At 37.8% G+C, this 25,336-nt stretch overlaps 1 protein-coding gene across 1 annotated transcript; it reads right to left on the minus strand.

Annotated features, from left to right (window-relative positions):
• Positions 1-3,998: 3,998 nt before the first annotated feature.
• Positions 3,999-21,720, minus strand: RSL24D1 (ribosomal L24 domain containing 1). Its single transcript, XM_057724299.1, has 6 exons — positions 21,582-21,720; positions 17,228-17,341; positions 14,883-14,955; positions 12,134-12,197; positions 10,272-10,357; positions 3,999-9,071 (listed from the first exon to the last, which is right to left on the minus strand). The coding sequence occupies exons 1-6, from the start codon at positions 21,660-21,662 to the stop codon at positions 8,998-9,000; spliced, it is 492 nt and encodes a 163-aa protein (XP_057580282.1). The 5' UTR covers positions 21,663-21,720; the 3' UTR covers positions 3,999-8,997.
• Positions 21,721-25,336: the final 3,616 nt, after the last annotated feature.

Raw genomic sequence — 25,336 nt, forward strand, 5'->3', positions numbered from 1 at the left:
TTCGTTCCACAACCCCAAAATATTCATATAAAACTGATTACAATACAGTAATAGAATACAAAATAATAAAGAAAATACAAAATATAAAGAAAACCAAACAAGTTAACCTGCACTTACCTTTTAAAACCTTTGTGGCTGGTATGAGGGAGATGAGGGACAAGGGTTATTGTGTAGGACAACTTTCACCATCACTAACAGAATCACTGCTATCTATTGGCTCAATAGAATCTTTTTCTTTTTGAGCAACTTTAACAAGGAACCTATCCAATGACACTTGTTTTTGCCTCCTTTTGAGGATTTCACGGAAATGTGATATTGCATTGTTAAACAGATTCATCGCTTGCACAACTACAGCCTTATTCCAGTGGTGCTTTTCTATAAAATTTTGCACTGTTTCCCACATTTTACACATCTCTCTAATCTCATTTGAAGTGAGGGATTCCCCCGCCTTTTTCTCCTCCTCCTCTGCAGATGAAATCTCCTCCATAACCTCTTGCTGTTGCTCATGATGCAGATCAATCAGTTCATAGGTGGTCAGCTCCATTGGCTCAGTTGTGATCATGTAACGTTCAGCATCACATACTGCAAGACATCGCTTGTTTATCCAGTTAAGATTTATTAGAAATGTTTGCTCATCTAGCGGGACACTCGCAGAACAAGTTACTTGCAATCCAGGGTTTTACTGTGTGTGTGTGTGTATTTAAATCTCATTTATATATATATAAATCTCATGCTGCTCCCTCCTGGCCTGGAGAGTCTCTGCTGAAAAATCAGCTGATAATCTTATGGGGATTCCCTTGTATGTTATTTGTTGTTTTTCCCTTGTTGCTTTTAATATTTTCTCTGTCTTTAATTTTTGTGAGTTTGGTTAATATGTGTCTCGGCATGTTCCTCCTTGGGTTTATGGTATGTGGGACTCTCTGCACTTCCTGGAGTTGAGTGTTTCCTGTCCCATGTTAGGGAAGTTTTCAGCTATAATCTTTTCAAATATTTTCTCAGGGCTTTTCTGCCCTCTTTTTTCCTTCTGGAACCCCTATAATGTGAATGTTGGTGTGTTCAATGTTGTCCCAGAGTACTCTTAGGTCATCCTCACTTCTTTTCATTCTTTTTTCTTTATTCTATTCCATTGCAGTGATTTCCACCACTCTTTCTTCCAGCTCACTTATTCCTTCTTCTGCCTCATATTCTACTATTGATTCCTTCTAGCATATTTTTCATTTCAGTTAGTGTTGTTCATCTATTTGTTCTTTAAATCTTCTAGCTCTTTGTTAAACATTTCCTGTACCTTCTCATTGTGTGCCTCCATTCTTTTTCTGAGATCTTGGATCATCTTTACTATCATTAGTCTGAATTCTTTTTCAGGTAGATTGCCTATCTCCACTTCACTTAGTTGTTCTTCCGGGTTTTTATCTTGTTCCTTTGTTTGGAACATATTTCTCTGCAGTCTCATTTTGTCTGATGTTCTGTTTGTGCCTTGGATGGGTCTGTCTGTATCCTCTTTATTTGGAACACTCTGGCATTCCTAGATCTGTAAGTTTGTTCCCTTCCCCAGATCAGTGAAGTTATCAGCCAATATTTTTAAAAATAAGCATGTGGGTCTTTTCTCACCTTCTGAGATGGGCCACTCTGTCTGCAAAGTGTGCTTGTCTCTAAATAAACTTCTTACCTACCCCCCCCCCCAAAAAAAACATGCATTCTTTCTCCCCTTTCCCTATCCCTCCCTCCCCCTCCCCCTCTCCCCTCCTAGGACCCCTTTAATGCATGTTTTTGTCCTATGATGGTATCCCATAAGTCCCCTATGATATCTTCATCTTCTTCATTCTTGTTTTTGCTTTTGCTTCTCCGGATGAATTCCATTGCCCTGTTTTTAAGTTCACTGATCCTTTCTTCCAATTGCTCTAATCTGCTCTTGAATCCCTCTATTGAATTTTTTAGTTCAATTATTTTATTTTTCAGCTCTGTGACTTGCTTGTGCTTTTCTGTATTTCCTCTTCCATTGTTGAAATCCTCATTTTGTTCATGCATTGCTGTCTGACCTCAGTTAGCATCTTTATGGGTATTTTGAATTCCATCAAGTAATTTACTTTTCTCCATTTCATTAAAATCTTTTTCTAAAGATTATCTTCTTTTGCTTGGAACATACTCCTCTATTCGTTTTCCTTGACTCTCTCTGTTGATTTCTGAGCATTAGATAAAACAGCCACCTAGTCTTGAGAGAATGGTCTTGTGTAGGAGATAAACCTCACCTATCAGCCTGACCCCTACTTTTGGTTCTCTCAAACCTCTATGATTGTCCAAGCTGCCTTCTTTTTTCTGAATGGCTCCCAGTACCTGATGCTGTGCCAAGATCTGTCAATGTCCTAAAGTTGAGAATCTCAGCCAGAACCTCGATACAGACTGATTAGAAGGCAGACCCTTAGGCTGCAGATGGGACCAAGTTTTCAGTCAAGCCCCTTCTAGGGAGAAACTGGGAGAGAAGCATTTTTGCCTGCTCCCTCTGCTCTAGGCCCACATATATAGCTGCAGAGGTCGGGGGTGCTTCTGTGCCCATTAAGAACTGCTGCTTTGTTTGCTAGTATCCTGTAGAACTCAAGAATGCAAGCCCTGTCAGCTATCAGAGCCAGGCAATGTAAGGGTCCATCCCACAGGCGGCAGCACAAAACCTGGGCACAGATATGCGTATAAGCTCCTTCCATGGTGACACTGGTCACTTTGAGGGGCTATACGGAGACAGCAGAGGTGTCCACCAGTTTCCTGTCTCCAGGGAACACAGATAGTGCCTAGATATGTCCTAAAGTAGAAGCCTGACCCTAAGGCAGCAGCTTTCAAAGTATGCAGATACACTCCTTTCAGAGAAAGATTGGGAAAAACTGGTAATTTTTGCCTGCTTCTGCCACACAGAGCCCAGGGGATACAGCCACAGCAAGTGCTCACATAACCATTAACAGCTGCTCCTTTGTTTGCTATAGTGTTGTGGGTGCAAGCCTCACTGGCTTTCAGAGCTAGGCGTTTTGGAGCGCCCTCTCCTCGGGTGGGAATCTTAAACGTTGGGACACCAGACAGGTGGTTCAAACCCTTTACTCCTCAGGGAGAAGCTGGAAGTTGAGAGTTTCTACCTGATTGTATGGTGGTGTGCTTGGGGTGGGGTTTATGATGAGTGTCTCAGCCTTCCATATCCATTTCAATGTGGGTATTTGTTCATTCAGCAGTGTATAGGAGTCATTCAGCTAGTTTCTGAATTTCTTTAATTGTTCTGCATGTCCATGGAAGGAGGAGAGTTCAGGTACCTCTTTTGTCACCATCTTGTTTGACCCTAACACCTGATAACTTTTTTAAAATACCAATGCCTGGGCTTCAATCCCAGATTCTCATTTAATTGGTCTAGAACAGGGAACTGGCACTGATAATTGTAAATTGCCCCTGATGATTCTCTTATGCCATCAGGTTTGAGGCCTCCCTCTCTGGGTGCTATTGTAGCTAATCCTCAACTGTTCTGACCAAATCTTCCTGGATCCCTAATCTCCAGTGGGGACTTCCTATCAAGACAAAAGAAAACAGTTGCTCAGTAGGACCCACATTACTTCTGAGGTTCCACTTAACTAACAGTGGGAATAAAATATTATGTGTGCTTATGCACTGCAAGAACATGATTTTAGATTCTTTTCCACATGTGTTATTAGAAAGACAAATCAAATAGCACACCAGGCATCTTCAAAACCCACCTCTCACCTCAGATGAAACCTGAAGCTTGTCAGCATCAGAACTTTCAGCCCCTGGGACAAAGACATAACTCTTATTGGCAGTAATCCTGACAGTCTTAGAGAATTTAAGAATGACCCAAGAGCAATAGCTATTAGAATTAAATAGTCCTATAAAATGTGAACTATAACTAGAGGAATACACTTCACAATGACTCAGATTTCTCAAATATAACATGAATTATTTTAAGTGAGGCAAACAATGCCTCACACATAGCAGACATAAAATAAACATTTAAAATTAATACTTTTATTGCTCAATTGAAACAGTTGTTGATAAAATTTCAAAATCTTTGGATAACAAGATTAGTATTCATTTAAGTGCTAAATGAACACTTCCTCCAATAATTATACTGTAATTACTGACATTGCTGTACTAATTTTTGAAGTAAATTTCAAAAAAAAAACCTTCATTTCATTAAATTTGCTGTCTGAATTATACTCAACCTGGGGTAGATGATCACCTGTCAGTCCTGGAAGAACGAGTAAGAAAAAGTGTTCGTTCTAGATTGACAAGTTAAACTACTCCATGAAATCTATCCTTTTCTCCAGGACTCTTACTGCTGGATTTTTTTTTCCTTGAATGAATAAACATATGTATATTGAGCACCAATAATGGTAGATGCTGTTTGGGATTTCAGCTAGTGGTTGTCAGAACCTGAATTTAAGCTCTGCTACTTGTTAGTGACAAGTATATGGATGAAGCTATTGAGTTCCATGTTCTCATGTTCCTCATCTGCAAAATGAAGACTAACTTAAAGGGTTGTGAATATTATGAGATAATATATGCGTTGTACCTGACTGTAATAATTCCTGTGCCACTGAGCTCTCACAACTCTGGAACAAGGCAGTACTACCTCTTGGAAAACATGTGATCCAAGGAACTGAGAGGTTAAGACCCGGATATTTTCTCCTTTGAGATATTTTTCCCTACATAACTTTTATTTCCATTGTATATTCTTCTAATGTTATCTTCTGGAAATGGGGAAACTGTGTCTCTATGAAGTCAAAAAGCTACTAGCTCTGGTGTTTTGGCAGCATGAAGAATCTGAGAGTATTAGAGAGAAACTCAGTGGACAATAATATAGTTTCACACAGTATGAGTAAGCTGTATCATTTGATTTTGAATGGGGAATCCTTTTAATCAGGTGGACTGCCTTTAACTACTTCTCACTGTCTACACATCATTCCCTGATATCAGAAGAGTTAAAACGCAATGATATCCTTAAATGTACACTGGAAAACAGTGTGGGGTAACTCACTGACTAGCATGGCATACTTTTCATTGGTGTTTCTCTTCAGAGTCCATGGCTTGGTATCAAACCAAACATACACTTTACTGGAATATATTAAACAAATCAAATATTTAAAAACTGGCATTCTGAAAACAAAGAGTTCCTCAAAAATGCTAAGGGACCAGGCTCCTTTATTTTTTTTGATTAGTTTACATTCCCTTAGAGAAGCAATACTCTTTAACAGATTCTCCACAATTGTCCTTATTTCTATTTTAGACTCTGTGACTCCTGAAGTACTACTTCTATCAGCAAAGCAAATTCCAGACAAAACTTAAGAACCCTGCCAAAACTATGGCTCATGTTCAGTTCTTCCCAGGATTTCCTGACATGTGAATGCTCTAGCCAGACCCAGAAATGAAGGTTGGTATATCACCACTAGACGATTAGACCTAAGCAGCAAAATCAGTTTTGCAGCCCAAGGCAAGCACTGTTCTCCAGCCAGTCTTCCCAACAGTGCAGACATAATTAATGTCAAGTCACACACAGGGTGCTTCCTCTCCTAATGTGTCTCTCTGCTGCTAATTTATTCTGAATATCTTCCAAGTTACTGGCTATCTTAAAAGTAAACTGGAGTAAACCTAGAAAATAGCTACATTTAGTCACATTTATTGAGTACCTTCAATGCTCCAAAGGTACCTGCTATGTGCCTGGGATAAGAAACAGTCCTTGCATTCTTAAGAGATTATGACAGAAATGTGTTGCCTGGACTTGCTGGAGAGGATGGGGATGTCTGTCAATCAGGATTTCTGGTTACAAACACTGGCAAAAGAAACTTTATTGGCAGGATAAAAGGGAAGCCACAGAATCAATGGGAACCTAGAGAATCAGTTCAGGTAGTTGGTATCCCAGGGAAGGTAATGTGGAGGAAATATCACCCCCAACCCCTGCATGATAGCTTGAGTTAATATACAAAACCTAGGGAGAGTGTTCAAGAAGGAGAGCTTAAGTTAGAGGCTCACCCCATGGCACCAGAAATTAGAGATTGCTACATTCAGAATGTAAGAAAAGATAAGGAAAAGGTCATTTCTTCTTTAAAAAGAAATTCAGCAACAGACACAAAAATGATTCAAATCAACATAAGGCTACTGACACACTCAGTGTAAACACACGCAGGGTAAAACATGTGGGTTAACTTTTCCATTCTGCTTTATATCAATAAAGAATAGACACTTTGGAAAATTCTTCCTATAGCCTTTGAAATTGATTTTTTATATATTTCCTCTTATTTTTTCACTTAATTCAGCAGGCTGCTAAATTAATTTTTACAAGGTATAGTCTTCATTCAATATTGGAATTTACATTGAGTAATTAAAATCTGATGTCTTTTTCCAGATCTCCATTTAAAATGTGAGCTAAAAGACAGAGGGCAAAAATAACTTCCCTTGTATCATATAAATTAGCCCTTAAAATTATGGGCGATGTTTGTTTTTTTTTTTAACTAATCTGATGAGCCAGAAATATATTTCCCCCTCCCAATCTTCACAGCAGAGAATGTCCACGGAATGAGATGCTCTTAATAACTGAACTTGCCAGGTGACATAAAGGTGAAAATTAACATTTTAAACCATACATATCCATTTGTGGACTAAGTACACTGCACTCAATTTCACACAGCTAGCCCCAAACCCTAAGATCCTCCATCTTTCTCCCAAGTCAAAGCCCTTTGCTGTTACTGAGTTTCGTGTGGTCTCACAACCAACCTTAAATAGCTAACATTTTAACAGTAGCTTACTATACTAGTAGCCTTGAAATGACTATATGTATTAACTAATTAGATCCTCATAAAAATCCTGAGGTTGGTCATATTATCATCTCCATTTTTTTTCAGATGAAGCAACCAAAACACAGTCAAGTGAGTGTTGCAGCAATCACCAGGACTTGTGAAGACGGAATCTGAGAGGCTCTAAATAAATCCCTTCTATATACACGCAGAGCAACGCTGGAGACAGACTGGTAAGAACACAAATCCCAGCCCCCTCCATCTTCTGTTTTGTGTGATAAAGGGGCAAGATTTTACACCTAAGATTTTGCCGTTTATAAAATTGAAATAATGCTGTCTACTTCATGAGATAATAGGCTAGTCCTTCCAAACTTTCTACTACAGGGCAAACATCTTCCTGGTTTCTATTTTTAAGAAATGAGTTTTTTTTTCTCATGTGAGAATTTTTTTCTGCAATCTTACAAGGTTTTTTAAGAGGTACCTATTAAAAAAAAATTCTATGACTTCCAGACCAATACTGCTCTTAATCAATGAGAGAATATATTGTGTAGTGAGTGTCTGGACAATTTGTGATTTTGTGTTATGCTAACTGCCCAGAAGATGTCTCAACTAGACAAGCTAAAACAATAGCAGCCTAAAAGCATAGTACCATGCCACTCTCAAGCAAACTTTAAAGGGATAACTCACCCTCAGTGGGCAACAAAGCTTAGAAAGCTGTGGGTGGATAAAAATCACAGCATTTGCAACCAAATACTTTATAGAAATATGAAATCCTGACAGCTAAGAGAACTGCCTGAATGTTAAACCTGAGATACAATGTTAGCTCTTTGTTTCAGCTCAATTTCCCCAAATTAATGACCTCAAAGCAACAGGCAAGCTGCTCCCTAACTAGCACAATAGGAAACTTGTTTCTTAATAGTATGTAATTTTAAACAAGTTTATATTAAAGCAAACATGAATATAGTACAGAATGAAAACTTCAAGTAATTTTACAAATGTCTTTACACACATATTTCCCCTAATTGTTAAATCAATGATGTTTACAAATGAGCTTTATTTTATCAGTAAGAACAAAGCTGGATTCAGGTCTTCTAACACCTGGCCCAGTAATCCATTCACTTTTTTATTTTCTAATACTGAAATAAAAATTTAGCTATTACTATATAATTATATAACCTTAAGAACTTGTAATTCTAAATTTTGTCCTAAAAAAAAAATGAGTTACTTAATATTCTTAACACACTTACTTATAAATAATATAAAAATAAGCAAAGTATAAAGTAAACATTTCTCTTTAAATATATCTCCTACTTCAGTAGTTTGTGTGAGCAAAGTAATTTCTTTCCAAGCAACTGATACTTCATACTTTCTGTTTAGTACTTTTAAATAATAAATACCTAGGCACTTACTTTAGAAACGATTTTATGTATAAATAATGTGCTACCCATACATCCAATTTTCAAAAAACAGTTTTTAAAAAGAAAACCACACAAAAATTTTAATAGGTACTGGAGCTCTGGAAAAATAAACCTTTTCCTACTAGGAATCTCATTTTGCATATTCTCCAAAGTGGAGATTATACAGTGCCATTTCAGGAAGACTATTCAACTCACCCCCAACATCCAAAAATGCCTATCATAATAGTTACACCAGATCAAAACAGTCCAACATAATTAGGCTTCAATATATTAGACCATTATGTCCTTCTAAAAAGGTAACAAACCAAAACTGGAAATACTAAAATCAAAAGAAATTAGTTGAGGCTAATTATCATACAGATTGTTAGTTTCTTGCTGTATCCCTTCTAGAACATTAATAAAGGGAATATTTTACTGCAAACAAAACTTTTTTATATATTGCTAGTCAAGAATATGTCATTAATTATTACATAAATGCTGCCTAATGCCATTAACTAAATGGCATGACCATTTTATGTCCATAATTCACTTCTCTATTTACAAACATAATTTTCATGACTTATAGAAGTATATCTCTCAGTGAAGGTTTAATGCTGAGATGCAATCTAGCATCCATAATATCTGCTGTTCTGCAAATAACAACGTAGGTCATTCAAATCCATAATATCTGCTGTTCTGCAAATAGCAATTGTAGGTCATCAAATTTTTTTCACTTATGTGAAAAAAAATCAATAATTTAGAATTTCTAAGTCTCCAAAGGAGATTTCCAGATGCACTTATACAAATGGTTACCGACAGTAAGAGTTTTAAGAAACATCTTCCATGTCCACATCCTGTTGTAATTTCTGTACCATTTTGTCTTCCAGCTGTTTTCCTTTGCCTAAAAAGAAAGGAAGAGAAAGAGGGAAAGAAATTAAACTCTTATTCAGTGTGACCTTGTGGAAGTCATATCCACACTTTATAAAGAATCTTGGATATTTTAAAATAACATTAAATATTCCTAAATAATTTAAGAATAACTAAACATATAGGTCTTATGATTTGCTACACATTCTACACACATTTGCTCATCTTGCCCTCATGACAACCTACATTTTAAACATGAGAAAACTGAGGCACAGAGACAGATGAATCAATGACCCAGGTCACTCGGCTAGTTAAGTCCAATAAGACAAAGAGCTGGGATGTGAACCCTGGCCACCGGGAACCAGGGTCTCTGCTCTTCTATCTACCTCAAAGACGGTTACCTAAAAACTTAGATAACAATGGTTCATTCCTATTGTTTTTTGGGTGTCAGTCCATATTATCTATATGTGAAACAATGCTCCAGGATTTTGTCTTTTTTTAAGAATTTGGTATAAAAACAACCTAAACTTTTGTATAAATCTACCCAATATGTGGTTACAGAATTTGACTTTACTAAGGTTTAGGCATAGCTAAATCTCACCAAAATTTCTCTCCTTTTAACAGATTGTACTTGGCACCAGCTGAGTAAAAAACTGTTTCCTAGCACCTCACAAAAGAAATTATGCACACAAGCAACTGCCCAAGTGAGTGCCTACCTGTAAGTTACATAAGCACAAGGAGGGGTTTTCATACAAAACTGTAGTTCTCAAACTGAAGAATCAGACTCATCTGGGGTGCTACTAAAGAAGAGAGGTCCAGACTCAAGGGGCTTGGACCTCTATGTTTATATACTAAGTCCCCCAAGTAATGCCCACACCAAATGAAATCTGAGAACAACTAATATAAAACATTGTCCTTTAATTAAAGCAGGCATGAGGCAAAATCATCTATTAAATTATTACTCAAATCATTTTGATTAACTTGGAGAGAGATTTTATGGAAGCTAGGATTTTATGAAGGGAGAAAAGAAACACCATATGCAATATATCGACTGGAACTGGGAAACACACTGAAAAAGTTATTTTTATATCTGTCATATCATGAGGGAGAACATTTACATGAAAAAAGATTCACCCTTAAAAAGTTGGTTTATACCCAATACATAGACCACAACACTCTAGATTGTTCATTTCTCTACTTAAGGAAAAAAACTCCTGTGTAATGCAGTACTTACCTGCAAGAGGGGCCCGGATAAGATGGATGTTTTGCTTGACTTCCTTAATGTCCTGAACTTTCTGTAGTTCTTTATTTTTCTTCAACCTAGGATAAAACACATCAAGGTCAAAATTTCAGGTACTAAAACCTCCTTAAAAGACATTAAATTCATGATTTGTAAAAATTGTATTAAATTAGCCACACAGATGAGCAATGAGAACAATTTGTTTCTTGTTCCTAATTCACTTAAATATGATTCCCACACTCCCAATCTGTTCATCCACTATATTCGCAGAGCCTAGTCAGGAATAAAATAAGGGTTGAATATATATTTGAATATGAAATATTCATTTGTTAAGTGATTGAAACAAAGAATTAACAAGTCTCAGAGATTATACACACAGAGTACAAATCTCTAATTATTAAAGTGTCTGTGTTCTCTATTTGAGGAGAAAGCGTGTTATCTAATTTTTTAAATCGTTCAGTAATTACAAGAGCACAAAACACATAAGACATTCAACAAAAAAACCTAACAGACTAGTTCTCAAGCATTTGGGTCCCTTCTTGTAATGCTTTAAAAAAAATTTTTTTAAGCCAGAAACATTGTTTTTCTATGACTTTCATGGTGACCAGATCAAAAGTGATGCCTCTTCTAAAGAAACAGCCAATTCTAAGATGGGGCAGGGAAAAGTGCAAGATGGCACTAGAAAATCCTGTTAGCCACAAAGCAAGAAAGCACTCAAGGAATGAAATAAGGAACTGTCAAAACGACACAGAGCCTGCCTGAAGGAATTCTCACTGGCCAACTCTGGGGTACTTAGAACATCAAAATAAATAATGACAAATAATTATAACTCATTGACTACAATAAGAATTAAAGAATATACACAGCTATGATGTGAATAAATGAATAAAAGAATAAATTTTGGAACCAGGGAAAAAGGAAAATGCTCTTTCTTAGATAAAAAGGCCAACTAATAAATGGAGAAAAAAATTATGAAATTAGAAAAAAATCACCATTTGGCAATAATCACAACAGTAACAGATTCAGGCAGAACTCTAATGGATGCTAAAACCACTAAGTACCAGTTTAAGGAGTAAAAGGCTCTTCGCTGAGTCTCAATGTGCCTCCCTCGAGAAATGTATTGATTAAAAAGGGAAAAAAATAGTAACTTTCCAGTGGACAAAACTGGCAGACACTACTTTAACCAAGCAATCAGAGTTAACATCACCAGTAAGAGATAACACGTGCCTCTGATAGGATGTATAAGGAGGACACATTTCTATGATATTCTGGCCAAAGGTACCTAATCTGAATCTAATCATGAAGAAAACATCAAACAAAAACTGAGGAACATTCTATAAAATAACTGACCTGTACTCTTCAAAAATGTCCATATCATTTAAGACAAGGGTGAGAAACTGTCTGGATTGAAGGAGTCTTAGCAGATATAACCACTAAATGCAATGCATGATCCAGGATTTTCTGCTGCTATGAAGGACATTATTGGAACAACTGGTAAAACCTAGTAAGGTCTACAGATTAAATAACAGTATTTTATCAGTGTTAATATTCTGATTTGATAACTATACTGTGGTTATGTAAGAGCATGTTCTTATGTTGTAAACCTGAAACTAATGTTGTGTGTTAATTATACCTCAACTTTAAAAACCCACACAGAAAAAGATCATACTATTTTTAGGATATATTCATTGAAGTATACTTAGGAGGAAAAGGCATCATGTCATCAACTTACTACAAAGAGTTAAAGTAAGTTTGGCAAAATGCTAACAGAATATACAAGAGTTCTTTATACTATCTTGACAGTTTTTTAAAGTCTGAGGTTACATGAAAATAAAGATATTTTTAAATATTCACACCTGTTCATTATAAATTTAGCTTGGCGTTTCTGTTTGATCTCTTCAACTCTCTTCATTGCATCAACTACAAAAAAAAAAAAATCCATAAACGTTAACAAATCTATGTACATTCAAGCAGGATGATTATAATCAACTAGGGCTTTAATAATAACTTCTTTATTCTGATTTAGAAATGGATTAAACTAAACAAAAAACTCACTGCAAAAACAATTCCTACTAAAACAGCTGACAAAGGTATATACCCTTGGCTGACAGCACTGTTGCCTCTTCCCCAAGTATCATTTCTCTAATTTTTATTTTGCAAAAGCCTTTACTACAACTAAATTTTCCTTGTACGTGAAACCAGTCCAGCACTTCACAGCACTTGGATTAACTGCTAGTTTTAGCTTGTCATCTCCATAAATAAAGACTGTACCTTCCTGGTCATAAAAGCCAATTTTTTTTTCTTTTAAGTGCCAAGGATGTGATCTGCACGTGATGGATATTGGTAGAATGAACCAATCAATTTGCCACATTCTTAACCACTAAAATCCAACTGTTTCAGAAAATGTGTAGATCTCTACACACTTTTTATAGCCTTGGCTATAACACAGTGGAGTCCAACTACACTCTAGAATCTATATCAGCACTGTTCAATATAAATCCCATATGTAACTTTAAATTTTCTAGCAGCCACATTTTTAAAAGTAAAAAGGAACAGTTCAAAATTAAGACACATTTTGTTTAACCCAACATATGCAAAATAGTCATTTCAATATGTAATTAATATTAATGAGATATTTTATGCTTGTTTTTATACTGTGTGTTCAAAATCCAGCAAGGATTTTATATTTATAGAACATCTCAATTCAGACTAGTCACAGCCCCTGTGGCTAGTAGCTACCATACTGAATAGCACAATTCCCAATCCAGATTCTTAAAGTGTAGTCTGTGGATCTGAGTGGGGCAAATAAATGAGACTCTGTGAGAACATCTGAAGCAATTACTGTCTAACAGAAACCATAAAATAGGAATACTCAGTAAAATGCCGAGAGGTCAGAGACTGTATGCCCTGTTCATCTTTCTATGCTAGAGTCAGTGGTTACTGGTAAAGGATATGACATCTTAAGAGAACGCAGAGTATTTCTCAGAACAACATAAACATCATGACATCAGCACAGAGGATCTTAATAACTGACTATTCACAGATGAGTAAAATAAGATATGCACCTCAGTTTCCACATTAAGCTGAAAAGCCACCAAATAAAAGTAGTTATAGGTAAAAATGGTCTAGAACTGCTATCTTCAAGTATTAACAAAAAAGAAAACAAAGGCCAAAGTGAAATAAAACATGACTGGGTCCAGAAATGCTTTAGGATCTTCCAGTAATGTCCCTGCCAAGAATGCCTTTAGGAATCAATTTAATAATCCTATGAAAAATGTATAGCTATGTATGGTGTAGATGTTAACCAGACTTATTTTGGTGATCATTTCACAATATATACTAATACAGAATCACTGTGTTGCACACCCAAAACTAATATGTCAATTATAATCTCAATTTTAAAAATCCTATTAATCTCTTTAGAAATCCTTGAGTTTGAATCAGTGTTATTTTCTTACTAAATAAACCCAATAAAATCAACTGCTATTCAGAAATTAACTCCTCTAATTACAAAGCAGAAGGGAAAGACCTTTTTAAAAAAGAAAAAAACTAAACAAACAAGCACACCAAGGGGCAGAATATTTAGGCAATTCTAAATCAGGACTCTGATTTTTCCACACAGTTCAGGAAGATAAATAAGGCTTTTGAGGGTGTCAAATGCTACTACAAAGGCCCACAAATTTCCAACTCTTCCCCTGAAGTCTTGTGACTAACTGGTGAGAAGGTGTTGAAAAGTATGCCCTGACAATAATCCATCAGAGACCGATAAAGCTGGTAGAATTCTAAGTCTTAGAGACTCCTAGCTAACAAACTACATCACCTCCACACCCAAGACTAGAAATGGCTGAAGGCCACATAAGCAGGCACGGGGGAAGGAGAAAAGGCAGGGCCAAGGACCTCAAACACACAGAGACATAGTGGAATCTACAAGCTAACTTAAGGAACTAAGTTTTACTACATATGAGAATTTTTTAAATTAAAGCCTCTGCTTAAATAAGGAAACAGAGAGAGAGACACATAGATCGATAAGAACTAAACATTACTTCTTTTAGTTCTGGTAGCCTATAGCTTCATTTTTACCCAAGTTAAGCACTGAGAAATTCTCTTAGAAAATTTGCAACTATCACCTTACATGCTGTACTTTTTAACTTTATAGAATCACTAGTTTTATAAGGTATACAGAAAACAATATTTATATCCCTAAATCAAATTATCTAAACTTGTGAAGTGTGTTTGGTTTTTGTATATTTTAATGATGCCACACTCACCGCAAAAAAAGTATTCTAAAAAAAAAAAAGTATTCTACAACTTTATTTTTTTTCAGATATTTGAACATTTTTACATCTCTGTGTGCACTTCAAATAATATCAAATGTAATAATTGTTATATTTATAATGAATACATCAGCCAATTCTGAAAAGGACTTGGGATAGCTTATAATAAAAAACACAAATACGACGGAGCCACTGAAATAAGGATAAAAGTATAAAAGCTAACTTATTAAAAGAAGAAATTTAATATTTAAACAACCAACTGATATTAAAGTTTTGGTAATATCCCAAACCAGTATCTCCTGAAAATTCCTGGTATTCCCTTGTGACTTACCAGTTTTATTCCATAGCTCTCGCTGATATTTGACAGGTTCATTTCTACGTTTTTCAAATTCAAATGAATTATCCTGTAAGAAAATGAGAAATATGGTTTTAAACGAGGCAGAAAGGAAGCAGTTCTTAAAACTTTTTCTCCTTTTCACAAAAGTTCTAAGTGTTTCAAGCTATGGACAGATATTAAGATCACCCCAGGGTGATTCCAGAGAATACAAGTTTTCAAACTTTTTCTCCATGACATACAAAGCCCTACTGAAAACATCTCTCTATATATGAGTGATTCTCAAAGGAAGGGGAGAGGATCACCCCCAAGCCTCAGAGGGGCCTATAACAATCATGCGGATTATAAACAAACTAAAACAGCTTCCCTACTTTCCTGTTTGTGGGAAGACATTCAGGAGCCTTTCTGAAACCTTGAAAATGTTAAAGTATGTGGGCCGAGCGATGGGATTCAGAATGTCCTGCTTGAGCAGTGGAGGAGCTGAAGGTGCGGGGCGTGGAGACTAATATCACCCTGTTTGGCCCCGGAGGATGACTGGTTAGCCAGAGACAGGTAAGATTCCTCAAGGGAGGAACAACCTAAGACAGGCACAGCCGCAGAGGGGCCAACAGGGGTGGGGCACAGACCCCTAATATCTGAGAGAGGTCTCCTGCCCCCAGGGCTATTTTGCTCTCCAGGCCCAGCTCAAATCCACACCTGCTCAACTCGGACCCAGGAGGCAAACAAAGATAATTGCCCCAGTCATGTGAGGCCTTTGATTGTTTATGCGAGTAACCTGAGAATGTTAGCGGAAGAACTCAATAAAAGCAACGTGGGATGAGTCAGCAAGGCTTTTGATCGGAGAGGTCTTGAGCCCCCCTTCCTCCCACTTTTCTCTTCAGTCTGTCTGTGTCTGTGTTTTCTTCAAGCTTGCGGCACCCGTCACTCACCTCGAGTTGCCGAGCTGGTCTCTGCACCTGTTCCTAGATGAGACTCACAGCCACAACTTTTTATTACGTTGAACCATATGAAACTGCCTTTTCCCATAGATCAAACAGTCAAACACTGAGAACTTCATGTGGTCCAACAAAAATACCTAGCATGTGTACATATTTGAATATCTATAAACCTCTGTGTTACAGCACAGAGTTGAAACTACACATCTTCAATGATGTAGTGCTACTCTGCCATGATGTAAGCTTCACCCTGAAATTCTTTAGGTCCCCTACAAATGTAGTCAGTATTTTGACAATTAACAATCTTATTTACCTCAAAACATGCAAAATAATTTTGGAAAAAAATAGGTATTTCTTGGTTTTCAAATCTATCAGACTCGGGCATATGGAACAGCATTAACTCTGCACTTAGCTGTTTCATTTATATACACATGCCTCTGTTCAGATCACAGAAACCTCAGCCATGACAAGGTAACTGGTCACCAGCAAATGACTATGACCTGGCATCCTTTCTTCACTCGTACAGTTGCCACCTGTATTTGAGATGCTACATATCTATTCATCCATACTGAAAAACTAAAATTATTTTTGTGCCAATTATGATTTGGCCTTACCTGTTGTCAAAAACATCTTTACATTCACTGAAAAACCTCACGTGTTAAGAAAGCCAGGAAAGGGCTTCATAGCAACTGTTCATACTTAGATACTGCCTTTAAGGAGTGGAGAGATGGGAAAGAGTCATGGGTTTGGGTAAAGAGGAAGTATGGAGGGAGGGGACAGTTGAAAGCTCTCCCTCCCTCAAAGGCAGCCTGTGCAACAGCTTCCTCTCTTCCCTTTTCAAGGGCCAAGCACAGAAGCTTCACCAGGTCCTCATACCAACTCAGTTAACAGCAATATGATGGTCGGGGTCGCCTCATGAAACCCCCTCACCCCGATTCCTCACTATTCCTCCTTAGACCAACATTATTAACTAAGTTCTCTACTTTCAGACGCAAAGTCCTGCTAGAGAAACTGATAAATGAGTCTATTACAAACCTCACCTGAACCCTCACTGCTAGTCAAAAACGCTTTCATCTTTCAACCTCCTTTCAAAATCCTTAAGTAGCAATTTCCAACTTCAATCCATTTAAATAATTCTCCCCTTTGTTGCAAGAGCTAAAAACACTTTTTTGAGAATAAGAAAAATCATTTCTACAAACTAGATTAGGAATTTTTTTTTTCAGAATTCTACAGATTTATGGTTTTAGGGATCATGTGAGAATGAGATTACAAAAGCCAAATACAAATAAGTCACTTATCAACCATTCTATAGGAAGCCTTATTAGAGTTAATTAAATCATGTCTCCAGCCCAAAAGTTAAAAATTTTGAAAACTGTAAAAACTATACTGATAACTAACTGTACTTACCACTGTGAGCTCTTTACCAGCTGCTTTCCGGAATGCTTTAGTCCATCTGACCTTGCGAGGATTGCGCTTCTTTTTGAAGTTTTTATGACACTTGGATTTACAGAATCTGAACACCTACAAGAAAAGTGTTAAAAGTCAATATTAAAAATTTTTACACCATAGGATGTCACCCTACCAGACAAAATATACTATAAAGTCTGAGAAATAACAATGGCTCTCACTCACAACCGCTTCTACTTACCCACAACACCATTTAGAAATGCGTGAGATACATCACATAAAATGGAAATTGAACAATTTTTTGACTATCAAACATCATCACAACTAAAGATTGAGGGCCCAAAAAATATGGTTAAAAACTACCATTTTTATAGAATAACAGTAAAACGTTACAAATGATCCTGAACGAAGGGAACAGTTTTAAGGCAAGTCATTTATTTAAATCGCTTTGCAATTTAGAATAATTCTCAAAATTCACTTTCTACATACCTCAATGGGGGGGGGGGGGGTTAAAACAACCATTCTGACACTTTAGTTCTTTCCACCACTGCACAAAATAATTTCAAAAAAAAAAAAGCAACTAAAACTGACTATAGATTTGTCTCCTAAAGTATTTATTCAGAGATCTACTAGGAAGATTCTTCACTACTTTAATTCTTCACTTTCATCCCAAAAGATGTGATCCTTTAATAGTGTTTATAATTTAATGATGATTCAATGTGATCCTGAAATGGCTTACTGGGGATAAGTCTAAAATGCATCATTTTGTTACTTTGTCTTAGAACACATTACAATTTGTATGTATTACTAGAGGAAATCTGAAGAGAAAAAGTAATTGAGTTTGTGGATGTTAGCAAAGAAAATTAAGTTGAATTATCATACCTAGAAGATGTGCCCCATTAAAAAAAAGGGGTCAAAACGAGATATCACCATTTCAAGCTAAGTAAGCCTATACAGATATATACACACACGTATACATCACAAAGCAAAATACTTTTCATTTTATATACACTTTGTTCTATGGGGACTTTCAAATAGGTCACTAAACACACTAGGACATAGTTTTCTTAGAAATGGTCAATACTAACAATCTGATCTAAGCTGAGACCTCATGGAGAGCCCTCTTCTGGGAGACCTGAGTAAAAGCATGTCTACATTCTTGAATCAATTTCAAATCAACTAGAAAATAAAAGAACTATTGTAGTCTCCTGGAATAACTCACTATAAAATCATTTTTGGTAAAATTTCTTTGAGTATTTTCAGCCTAAAGTACTATTACCTTTTTAAGTAAAAGCCTTCTATATGTAATACCTACTAGATAACTCTTAAACAAATCCCCATTTCTGAGATACATCTAATGAGAGGTTTGAACTTGTCCTAGGGCTCCTCAGTTCCAAAGAGAGCCAATGGGAAGTTACAGGCAAGTCTACTTGAACTCCATATCTAATAGACATCACCTGAAAAGCACAATGAAGTATCTGAAGGGACTGGAGTCACTGAGATGGGAAGGGGATTCAATCCCCAAATAAGGAGCAGCTACTATGTGCCAGGTGTTGTACTAGCTGCAAGAAATACAAGAATAATTAAACCATGACGCCCTACTTTGAGAAGTCTAGAAAGGTGATAAAGTCTCACATTGCAAAGAAGAGAGAAAAAGAACAGACTAGGATATAAACAATGGGATATAATTATACACAATAATCAAGTATAAAGTAATATGTAGATACACATTAAGGAAGTGGTTAAATCTGTGGTGGGGTAGGTGATGGATGATTACGTGTGAGACAAAGCTTCATAGACTCAAATTTCCCTTTTAATCGAGTCCTCTGTCATCATCCTTAGTCTTCAACACGCAAACAAATAATCCATCTGAGCCTCAAAGTTCTTCAACACGTTCTTATGCCACTAATTCAACAAATATTTATTAAGCACACCTTAAGAGTATGTTTATTTTTCCTGTTTGCAAACTATAAAAATATGGAGCAGTAACACACTAATTCTACTCTTAAGAAGGTACCTAGAAGCATAAGATGGGAGGCTCCTATGAAAGATGGTCTCAAAAGCTAAGAGCATAAATGCAGAAAGATAGTAGGCTACAAGTGACAAGTGCCTAATCTGGAACCAGGGCAGGAGGATAGAAAGAAAGCTAAGACACCACTATCCTTTGCAAAGGTAGAATGGATAGGACCTACAGCTAGATACAAACAGTAAAAGATTCAAAGATGACTCAGTTTCTAGCAGAACTGTCTAGGCAGATGACAGTATTAATTCAGAGAGCAAAAAGATTTGAGGTAATAAGGAACTCTCTATCAGGAGGCTCACTGTTAGGTACAAACAGGATTTCCCTGTCAAGTAGAAAATTCGGACCTGGAACTAAGGAGATAAAGATTAGCAAATCATCAACAAAGAAAAAAATGAGGTACTTGTTCTTCATTAGTGTTTCAGGCCCCCACTTCTTATTTCCCCAATCAACTCTGTTCTCAACACATCGGTCTTCCCTAGAGCAAGCTAGCTCCCAGCTAATTCAACACTGTCCTTGCTAGCAATACAGACTTCCTCATCCTCTTGAACTTCCACTGTGTCTGCCAGATCAACATCCAACTCTAGATAGCTCCCACCATCCCTTCTAATTCCCATACCCGGCTGACAAACACTGATGGACAAAAATCATAAAATCACGATAACTAGATCATCCACAAAGCCATAATGGCCACTGTGAATTACACCCCAACCTGACAATCATTTCATTCATTGCTATAAATTCTTTGTCATGTTCCTGAGAGAAGGGATTAAAAATCTTTTACATGCTCTTTCAAATTCCCAAACATAGCTTTCGTCCCTCACTTTCAGCAAGACCTCTTATTCCGATTTAGTGAGATCAGTATCTGTCATGTAGAATACAGATATAAGGTGATAAAGTGGAAACTGTAATTCTTTAGCATGTCAAAATCACCTCATTGAATACAGATTCCTAGATCCTCTTCCCTTCCCCCTCCCCCCCCCCCCCCCGAAATTCCAATTCAACAGATCTGGTGGAAACCAGGAATCAGTATTTTCTACAAGTGTCCAGCGATTCAAAAGCAAATATAAGAGAGTTCAAATTCTCAGAAACAATGTGTTAAAGAGAGGAATGAGATTCATTCTGGTATGAAAGACAAATTCATTTATCACTCATAAAGTCTTTCACAATGAGGCCTTATACAGAGGGTCCGCAATTTATGATGGTTCTACTTCATGATGATGCAAAAGTGATACACATTCATTGGAAACCATACTTCAAATTTTGATCTTCCCCTGATAGCAATGCCATACAACTCTCTCATGCTGGGCGGCGACAGCGAACCAAAGCTCCCAGCCACCAGATCACCAGGGTGAACAACCCAATACACTTACAATCATTCTGTTTCTCTATTTCAGTAGAGTATTTAATAAACTACATGAGATATTCAACACGCTATTATACAATAGGCTTTGTTAGATGATTTTGCCTAACTATAGGCTAATATAAGTGTTCTGAGCATATTTAAGAAAGGCTAGGCTATATATGATACTCAGTAGGTTAGGTTTTTGCACCTTCACTTACAATAGGTTTATGCAGAAACAACCCCATCGAAAGTCGAGAAAGATCTTTAACTTTATGTTTATATCTTATGCTTACAGAGGTACCTTTTTATATAGGCTTGTATTTATATTTAAGCCCTACCCCAAGCCTCTATGACCATCTACAATCCGTCACTTCCTTAAACAGAGAAGTAACTGCTCCACTCTGTGCCTCTGCTCGAACTGCCCGTTTTCCTATCACCTAGAATGCCTTCTCCTTACGTTCTTAAGCAAAACGCAAGATCCCGGATAAGTGTCATTTCCTTCTCGTGCCTTTTCACAGACGACCCTCCCCAAAACACCTCCAACAGGTTCTTAATACATAACTCTACTATTAAGCCACATGCTATATTCCTATCCACCTCTACACGCTATGGCCGACCCCAAGTCTTATTCATCTGTAGAGGTGCGGACCTCAGCAATGATGCTTGACCCAGCACGTGTTCAACAAATTTCACCCAACTGAAGAATGTGGCCTACGTGCAGGAGTGGGCAAACCGACTCGCAGCTTCCCCGTCGGCGCTGGCTGGCATCGCTCCTCCACCTCACCGCAGCCAGCCTCGCCCAGGGGCGGCCTCGTAACCAGCTCCAGTCCGGACGCCGGCAGGAGAAACTCCGCCAAGCGGGAGGTCGAGGTCGGAGCCCCTAGCAAAACCAGCTTCACGCGCCGAAATCCCAGGCCGGACCCGACGCCAAGGCGGAGAGGAACCGGGCGAGAACCCAGCGGAGCGCGCGCTACTCCCCGTCGCCTCACCTTGCAATCGTTGCGAACGAACATCATGCCGTGGCCTGGGTAGATAGGGCCCGAACAGAAATAACACTTCTCAATCCGCATGTTGAGCGCTCGTGGGAACTCGCCGGCCAAACGCCGAGCTTAAGAGGAAGTGACGTAGCCCCCGCCACAGGAAGTGATTCTCTTCCCAGCTCTCCGCCCGGAAAAGGCGGCGGCCCTTCGCTCCTGGCGGCTCAAGGAAAGCGAGCTGAAGGTGACGGCGCCACCCCGCGGCCGCGCCGGCGAAAGCGCCGCCGTTAGACGCAGGCGCAGAGCGCAGAGCCGGCCTGGCGGCCCTCTCTCTGGGAAAGCGCGAGGTTCTGCGAAGACTTCCGAACTGGCTGTCAGAGCGCCTGGTTTTCCTCCCTACCGTGCCGTACTGCGTCGGCGTTCACTCAGCTCTTGTATAGCTTGTCTCTGGTTTGTGCTTTTCCCCCAGATGGCTCTCCACACGTGGCTTGTCTCTAGGAGCTCGTTTCTCCGCGGCCCGAGCCCCGCCCCTGATTCCGGCCCGAGGCGGACTTGCCTGAGGTTCGCGGCGGGAACCTGCTGCCCCGCACTGCAGCCCAAGCGGTCGTCTCAGACTCGGGGGCTTTAACCCGCAGTGGTGGTTTTTTTGCTCCACCTTTGCTCCACCACAGCCCCGCGCGCTTTTTAATTAATGTGTGCGTGTGGTAAAAAAGTACATATATATGTATGTAGTCACAGGAAACTAAAGTTCTCTCCGCAGATCTCTAGACCTCCTCCCCAGTGGCAATTACGTCCTCACCTACCAGAGGTTTTCTGTGCATAGACACACATATTTATTTGTGTGTACCTGTGGCCACTTCCTCTTCTGGATAACACTAATGAGCATCCCCTTCACCCTTTCCTGGTTCTGCCTCCCCTCAATGGGATGTGAGTTCCATGAGGGCGGGTGTTTTTGAAGTTTTGTTTACAGCTGTACTCCCAGTACCTAGTACGGTTCCTGGCACGTTATTAAGCATTCAATACACATTTTATTATCAATGAACACTTAACATTCTTTTCCATAGTTACATAAACGCAATTGTAGGAGGGTATCATTTTAATTGGCTGCCTGTGGATAGACATTTATTTCGTATCTTCTTTCCTATCTTTTGACTTAATAAGCATCCTTACTGATACACTGTTTTGGGGGTTTTGTGTTTGTTTTTTTTTAAAGAGAGTTTATTGGCATAGAGTTGCTAGACCTGTAACACTTTTAAAATTTGGTAGACAATACTAAATGCCTTCCGAAAGGTTTTACCAATTAACACTCAACAACAACGAATAAGATGCGTCTTTGTCAAAGGTGATCTTTGCTAATCTAAGATTTAATTTTTTATTATTATTTTAACTGGCATTTATTTAATTATGAAGGGAGTTAGGAATCCTCACAAGTGTTTGAAATCTATTTTTTTTCTGTGAATTGCCTATTTCCTTCACAGTCTTCTACTGTGTTGTTGATTTTTAACAGCATTTTGCATATTAAGAGCTTTGCTGACATTTAGAAATTATTTCCCAGTTTATCAATATTTTAAATATTGCTTATAGCATTTCTCTATGCAGAAAAGTTTTATTTGTAGGTATCCAAATTAATCTTTTCTTATGTAGTTTTGAATTTGGTGTTTTGCTTGAAACTGCATTTCCCTCTTCAAAACTTTTAACGATTTTTCTCTATTATTTTTATAATATAATTAACATTTGAATTTTCAACTAATCTGGAATTTGCTTCAGTATAAATAACAAGATAGGATTCCAGTGGTATTTTTCCCCAGTACCATAGGTTGAATAAGGGCGTTGCTTCCTCCACTAATTCAAAATATCACTTCTCTATGGGTCTCTCTGCTTTGTTCAACTGATTTATCTATTTACTTGCCAGTTTCAAAATGTTTAAATTATTGTAATTTAAATAACTGTGCTTACCTGCAGTCCTCCTCTTCCTTCCTTCCTTGGCCTTCTTATACATTGTTTCTCTAGCTATTCCTTAACTTTTTTTTTAAACTTTAGAATCAGTTTGTCTAGTTATAATCTGTGAATATATGTTTTCCTTTTATCTGATACTTGTATTTATTTTTCTTTGCTGATCACTTGACACGCAATCCCAGAACAATGTTAACAACAAAGGCACATACCAGAAATTTTAGTAATAAATATTTGCCCAACACTTCATTGTCAACCAAGAGACTGAAAATTATTTTACTTTCATTTGATCTTCTCCCTCTCATCCTCCTCAACAATTATAGAAGAGCCTCATCAGTCTTCCCAAGCTCTTTACACAGTTCCTTCCCAACTCTCTCAGTTTTATCCTGCTACTTCAACAAGAAATTTCCTGCCCTTCTCACCAACATGATAACCCAGCTTCACCTCTTACCTTAAGTGTCAGCAGCCACATCCCTTACCTGTGTTCTTAATCCCACACCATAAGGCTTCATTTGAGACTCTGTTCCCTTCAGCCTATGAGCACACTCAGTGCTTTGCTCTAGGTTGAATAGCTGAGTAGCCAGTCTTAGAAAATTATTATAATAGAATACAGAGGAAGGGGTTAAAAACAACAAACATGTATTTCACATCCAACAAATTGAACTGAAATCTTAGAAATACTATTTCTTTTCATTTAGCTTGCTTGAGACTTATGATTCCTGAAACTGACGGTGTATGTCTTTCACGATTACTGAAAAATTCTCAGCTATTTTCTTTTCATATATTTCCTCTTCCTCTATGTTCTCCCATTTCTCCTTCTAGGATTCCTATTAGACATAAGTTGGATTCTTAATCTTTCCTCTCTCTCTTAGTGTCTCTCATACCTTCTCTCTCTCTGCTGAATTCTGTGTAATTTCCTCCAGTCTATATCCTAGTTCACCAATTCTCTCCTTAACTGTCAAACTTACCATTTAAATTCTGACCATTACGTTTTGAATATCAATGGCTACATTTTCCGTATATGGAAGTCTTTTTCTAAAATTCAAACCAGTCTTGTATCTTTAATAAAATCTTTTCCCAGATGTTTCAGTTCCTTTTATGTCTGTGATTACTTTATGGCCTTTACTTTATGGCCTCCATCTGATAAGTATATTATTTGAAGTTCTGAAGTGCCATATTGCTGGATTTTGGTTCACTGGCCCTTGCTCATGTTTGGGGCTGAAGAGGGTGGGGGAGGAATGGATTTTCGTTTTAAATAGTGAGCTCATTCTTAGCAGGGTGTTTTCTGTAAAAAATCCTGTAAGTTCTGAGTGAAAATGTTTCCTCTGAAGAGATTCTGCTTTGCTTCTCCCAAGTAATCCAGATGTATTACCAACCACAAATCACTTTGTTAGCTTATGCTCATTTTTGGCTTAGACATTCCCAGAAAAAAGGGGGGCGAGGCTAATGTAAACTTGAACCTCAAACCTGTGTAAAAGCATACTTACGGTTATAAATGCTCAGGAGAGATTAAGACATAGACCAGGCCCTGGCTTTGTGTGTATTTCGAAGAAGGGGCCCTGCATTCCAGTGTCCTACCTCAGCAGACCCAAGGCTTTCTCTCACAATGGCATGTACCCATTAAAACCAAGCACCTTGATTACTGATACTGGCAAAAACAAAACCAAAAGCAAATCACACTCAGTATCAATTTATTGTACGTTCCCTCTGTTGCTGCCACTGTTGTTGCTGAGGTTGTTGTTATCCATTTTGTGGAGGAAGAGGGATGGTCTCAGGTTATTTCCCTTACTTTCCTAAGAGATCAACAGTGCGTT

The sequence above is a fragment of the Hippopotamus amphibius genome, chromosome 2, assembly GCF_030028045.1.
Source record: "Hippopotamus amphibius kiboko isolate mHipAmp2 chromosome 2, mHipAmp2.hap2, whole genome shotgun sequence".
Classification (NCBI taxonomy): domain Eukaryota; kingdom Metazoa; phylum Chordata; class Mammalia; order Artiodactyla; family Hippopotamidae; genus Hippopotamus; species Hippopotamus amphibius.

What these genes read in the sequence shown, in the direction of transcription:
- RSL24D1 (XM_057724299.1), bottom strand. Translation starts at nt 21,662, where the DNA reads ATGCGGATTGAGAAGTGTTATTTCTGTTCGGGCCCTATCTACCCAGGC. An exon ending in AGAGCTATGGAATAAAACTG is followed by an intron (nt 12,198 to 14,882) that starts GTAAGTCACAAG and finishes TTTTTTTTGTAG; the next exon opens with TTGATGCAATGAAGAGAGTT. An exon ending in TATCCGGGCCCCTCTTGCAG is followed by an intron (nt 9,072 to 10,271) that starts GTAAGTACTGCA and finishes CTTTCTTTTTAG; the next exon opens with GCAAAGGAAAACAGCTGGAA.